Source organism: Cebus imitator, unplaced genomic scaffold (assembly GCF_001604975.1).
Source record: "Cebus imitator isolate Cc_AM_T3 unplaced genomic scaffold, Cebus_imitator-1.0 Scaffold237, whole genome shotgun sequence".
NCBI classification, from domain to species: domain Eukaryota; kingdom Metazoa; phylum Chordata; class Mammalia; order Primates; family Cebidae; genus Cebus; species Cebus imitator.
The window spans coordinates 3,065,879-3,071,304 of record NW_016107552.1 but is presented as its reverse complement, the minus strand read 5'-3'; the positions used below and the strand labels follow the sequence as shown (position 1 = coordinate 3,071,304).

The 5,426-nt window shown below is 49.8% G+C and overlaps 1 protein-coding gene across 2 annotated transcripts in view; it reads right to left on the bottom strand.

Moving 5' to 3' along the window:
- Positions 1 to 5,426, bottom strand: part of TMEM211 (transmembrane protein 211) — a 12,482-nt gene that overhangs the window by 1,652 nt on the left and 5,404 nt on the right. The window contains exons 2-3 of one of the 2 annotated variants that reach the window (XM_017498157.2): positions 4,340 to 4,456; positions 2,618 to 2,756 (exon numbers count right to left, since the gene is read on the bottom strand). In XM_017498157.2, coding sequence (XP_017353646.2) covers positions 2,618 to 2,756; positions 4,340 to 4,384 — 184 coding nt within the window. In that variant the 5' untranslated portion in view covers positions 4,385 to 4,456. Of the gene's footprint in view, positions 1 to 2,617; positions 2,757 to 4,339; positions 4,558 to 5,426 lie in introns of both variants that reach the window. The other variant, XM_037727693.1, reaches the window with a different exon arrangement.

The following is a 5,426-nucleotide window of genomic DNA, read 5'->3' as shown; positions in this document are numbered from 1 at the left end:
CACCAACTACACCACTCACTCAACTGCACCAACTACACCACTCACTCAACTGCACCAACTACACCCACTCACTCAACTGCACCAACTACACCCACTCACTCAGCTACACCTCCACTCTTCTTTCCATCTGCTCATCTATCCACTTAACCATGTTCATCTCCACTTATTCTCTCTATCCCTCTGTGCACCTATGTATTTGCTCACCCATCCATCTGTCCATCTGCCTGCTTGCTACCTGCCCTCCAACCATCCATCCATCCACCCATCCCTCATCCTACATCAATCCAACTATATTCCATTCTATCCCTTTTTCCTATCCTTCCATCCATCCATGCATTCATCCATCCATCCACCCATCCATTCATCCATCCATTCATCCATCCATCCATCCACCCATCCATCCATCCATCCATCCATCCACCCACCCATCCATACATACAACCATCCGTCCATCCTTCCATCCATCCACCCATCCACACATCCATCCATCCACCCATCCACCCATCCATCCATCCACCCATCCATCCATTCATCCACCCATCCATCCACCCATCCATCCACCCATCCACCCATCCATCCATCCACTAATATATCCATCTATGCATCCATCAGTTCATCCATCCACTTACCAACACACTCATTCATCCATTCAGCAGCTTACACACCCAACCACATGTTCATTCGTCAAAATCCCACCTAACTGTTAGAGGGGCTGCAGTGGACTTTAACAATACCAACGAAATGACTGGATACCTTCTTGCTTCCAGGGCACTCATAACAGAAATCAGAAGATCCCCTGGCCTCCCTTGCTGCTCTCCAGCCACCCTTGTCTACTTTCAGTTTCCTGCACATGCCTTGCTCTCTTGTCTCCATGCCTTTGTCCTTCATGTTCCCATTACCAGAAATGACCTCATACTCTTGGCTAACTGCTGCTCATCCTTCCAGACTCAGCTCAAGTAGCACCTCCTCCAAGAAGCTTGCCTTAACCCATCCTTACACTGGGCCCATCCATACACTGGGTCAGGTGCTTCCTGGAGTTTTTCCCAGCATCCTTTGCTCATCTCCATCATGTAAAACACAACTGATGCCCTTCAACGCCCCACGAACTAGACACTGCAAGCAAGCCTAGGACAAGAATCATGTCTTCATCAGTTGATTCAGCAAAGGTTTATTGTGCACCTATTACATGTAAAGCACTGTGCTAGGGGCTGGTGATAACAATACAGACAGACATGTCCTTGTCCTCATGAAGCTAATGTTCTTTGGAGAAGGAGGGACAATAATCAAGCAGGCAGATTAGATATTTCAGGTAAGCATAGGTTATGAAAAATATAGGCCAGGCGCGGTGGCTCACACCTGTAATCCCAGCACTTTGGGAGGCCGACGGGGGCAGATCACAAGGTCAGGAGCTTGAGACCATTTTGGCCAACATGGTGAAATCCCGTCTCTACTAAAATACAAAAAGTTACCCGGGCATGATGGTGCGTACCTGTAATCTCAGCTACTCAGGAGGCTGAGGCAGGGGAATTGCTTGAACCCAGGAGGCGGAGGTTACAGTGAGCCAAGATCGCATCACGGCACTCCAGCGTGGGCGACAGAGCAAGACTCCGTCTCAAAAAAGAGAAAAGAAAAATATAAAGCAAAGTAAGATGGAGAATCAAAGGAGAGGGAAGCTCCCTTAGTTATAAGTCATGGAAGACCTCTTGGAAGGCGGTGGTATCTAAGCAGAGCCCATAATGAAATCAGTAGCAAGACCTGCGAAAATCTGGGGAAAGAGGGGTCCAGCAGAGGGAGCAAGTGTGGCGTTTATGAGCAACAAATTGCAAATCAGAGTAGCCAGAGCACACTGAGACTGGAAGAGGAAGAAAGAGATGAGGTTGGTAAGGGATCGGGCGCTGGGTTAGGTGGAGCCTCATAGGCTACAGTAAGCAGTTCGGATTTTACTCTGAGTATGATGGGAAAGTGACCGGAGGGCGGAGAAGCCAGCCTGGGTGGCACGGTCTGATGTCGGCTTAACAGGACTCGTTCGTCCAGTGTGTGGCCAAATCAACACTGAGGGGGAACAGTGAGAACAGTGAGACCCGTGAGGGGCTTATTGCTGTAATCCAGGCAAGAGATGGTGGAGAATTAATTGAATGAGGATTGCAATGAAGACCAGGCTAGTACATGCAAAAACTATGTATGAATTAGAGAAAAGTAATTTCAACTTCTCAAGAGATGCAGTCTTGCAGGTTCACAGTTTAGTAAGCGAAGCATGCGCTAGATTTCGGCATCTTCTCAGTTCACAGCTGGGCATGCTTGCACAGTGCACAACATCCTCAACTGTGTATGGTGGCCCTGGTAAGGGGCTACACACGAAGTGGATGGATGAGAGAGAAGCGAAGGGGGACAGATTATTAGGAATGGGTCAGCTACGAGCAGGAATCGGTGGCACTAAGGATGCCATCTCTCCTTCCCCCTGATTTCTGGCTTACTGAAGGACCAGGGATAGTCAACAGTCTTCAGGTTAATCTCTGAGATCGGACTCAAGAGGCCAGGCTCTGCTCACAGATCATTCACTCATTCATTCCATGAATATGTTTAGAGTACTGACTACGTGCCTGTGTATTGGATTTACCTGCTACTGTCTGCACCCCCGGCATTGGACCACCGCTTCCCCTTGGGCACAGCCCTTTAGGGGCTACAGCCCAGGACAGGAGGAAAATTGCATTGAAGGCCAGTAGGAGCCAGCTTCCAAGGAGCATCACAGCTGAGACCTGCAGGGAAGAGATAGAAGGAAGGCTGTTGGCTGGGACAGGGGCAGGTGGGCGCTCCCTCTGCTCATTGACCAGCTTCTGAGCCCTCTCAGCATCACCACGTGGTCTGTGCTATTATGATCTCCATTTTACATAGAAACTGTTGAAGAAAATAAATTGTCCAATAAAAGTGCAAGAAATTGAAGTAATTTGCCTCAAGTCATGGCTAATTAAGTGGTGGAGCTAGAATGAAGTTCCACATTGACTGACCAGCACATGGCACCTATATTAAGCAATTGCTGGGCCGGGCGCGGTGGCTCAAGCCTGTAATCCCAGCACTTTGGGAGGCCGAGGCGGGTGGATCACGAGGTCAAGAGATCGAGACCATCCTGGTCAACATGGTGAAACCCCGTCTCTACTAAAAATACAAATATTAGCTGGGCATGGTGGCGCGTGCCTGTAATCCCAGCTACTCAAGGAGGCTGAGGCAGGAGAATTGCCTGAACCCAGGAGGCGGAGGTTGCGGTGAGCCGAGATCGCGCCATTGCACTCCAGCCTGGGTAACAAGAGTGAAACTCTGTCTCAAAAAAAAAAAGAAAAAAAAAAAGCAATTGCTACATGTGAGAATCATCAGGAGAGGCACCTGGTGGCTGCTGTTACATCACCCTTAGAACCATCATCTTTGAAGGCTGCATATTCTTCCTTAGAGGTGAGGAGTCCTCTCTCATTCTCCCCATTGTTGGTTTTGGCAACGTGCATTATAACAGGGACTTTTAACACTTTAGCTATCTTCCTCTTTCTATTCTTTTTTTGACAGAGTCTCACTCTATCACACAGGCTGCAGTGCAGTGGTACCATCTCAGCTCACTGCAACCTCCACCTCCCAGGTTCAAGCGATTGCCGTGCCTCAGTTTCCTGAGTAGCTGGGCTACAGGCATGCACCACCATGCCCAGCTAATTTTTTGTGTTTTAGTAGAGATGGGGTTTCACCATGTTGGCCAGGATAGTCTCAAACACCTAACCTGGTGATCTGCCCACCTCGGCCTCCCAAAATGCTGGGATTACAGGCGTGAGCCACCACGCCTGGCCAGCTTTGATTTGTAAACCTAGCAGTGTTTAGAAGGTGGCCAGGTAGGAGAGCGCAGGTTGCATACCGTACAACTCTCAGACATGTTGGGGACTGTCAGAGATTTGCAAACGGATTACGGTGACTTTCCAGCAGATGGCAGTAGAGCGTCCTAAAGAAGGGATGCCTTTTCCTAAATTGCAGGCAGGTGCTATATTGACTGACAGCTGCCTTTGGAATCATCCTGCGTGTTTGCTGAATTATCAGCAGCTGGACCTCACTCCACGTCTACAGAGACGGGGATCCAAGTATAGCACAGAACCTGGCATTTTTGCAAAGTTCCACAGGTGTTTCCGAAGGGCTGTCAGGTTTAAGAATCTCTGTGCTCAGTTCTAAGGAGAGTAATGGCAAATGCGTAGGCATTGGGACACCCAGGCAGTGAGGAAAGCCTCCTTGAATTCCACTCAGTCAACTTTCCTGCCCTGATGAGTTTAACCGAGCCCCTGAAGACCCAGTGACTCAGTGAGCCAGGTCTCACCTTCCAGGCAAAGTCAGGAATGTCCTCCAGGGAACTGAAGGTCATGCAGCTTTGGTTCCAACTGTCGCCCTGAGGCCAGGAGCAGTAGGTGAGGATGCCAAAGGAGAAGGTCGGGGTCTGGAACCAGGCAGGGGAGATGAGGCTGAGGGCCGAGATGCAGGTCAGAGAGAGCCCCAGAGCTGCCCGCATGCTGCTCAACATTAGGAAGTATTGCTGACCTGGGGGTCAGTGTTCAAGGTTGCTGATGGAGTCTGCAGGGACAAGGAGAGAAACGAGCAGGCAGAGGTGCTACCTAGCCAGGGATCTCGTGCTATGATCAGATCACAGATAATCAGCCCCCCCGAGACTGGCGATGCAATGGGAGGTACTAATAACTGTGGTCTTGTCGTGGGGTTACTTTGCCCTAACAAATTCTAGAAGTCCAACCCCCAAATCCTAGAATAAATGTAAGCCCTTACAGACCTTTGAACATTTGCCCCTCCACCTTCCACATGGTGCGTCATCCTCACTGGTCCATGCAGGGCTCTTCTGATAGTTCATTCATACTTCCATTCGTTCATTTGCACATTCATTCATTCATTTATCCATTCTTTCTGCTTCTACCCAAATGGGGCACCTTTTAAAAATTCATTTGCATATGCCCTTTCTTCCTTCCTTCCTTCCTTCCCTTTTTTTTTGAGACAGAGTCTTGCTCTGTCACCAGGCGCCACGCTGGTGTGCAGTGGCACGATCTTGGCTCACTGCAACCTCCACCTCCCAGGTTCAATTCTCCTGCCTCAGCCTCCCGAGTAGCTGGGACTACAGGCGTGTGCCACCATGCCCAGCTAAATTTTTGTATTTTTAGTAGAGATGGGGGGTTTCACCATGTTGGCCAGGATGGCCTCCACGTCTTGACCTCGTCATCCGCCTGCCTTGTCCTCCCAATACACGCGTGAGCCACTGTGCCCAGCCCCTTCCTTCCTTTTTAAAGAGAAAGGCCTTGCTCTGTTGCCCAGGCTGGAGTGCAGTGGCATGATCATAGCTCAGTGCTGCCTCAAACTCCTGGGCTCAAGCAATCCTCCTACCTGCTGAGTAGCTGGGACTGCTG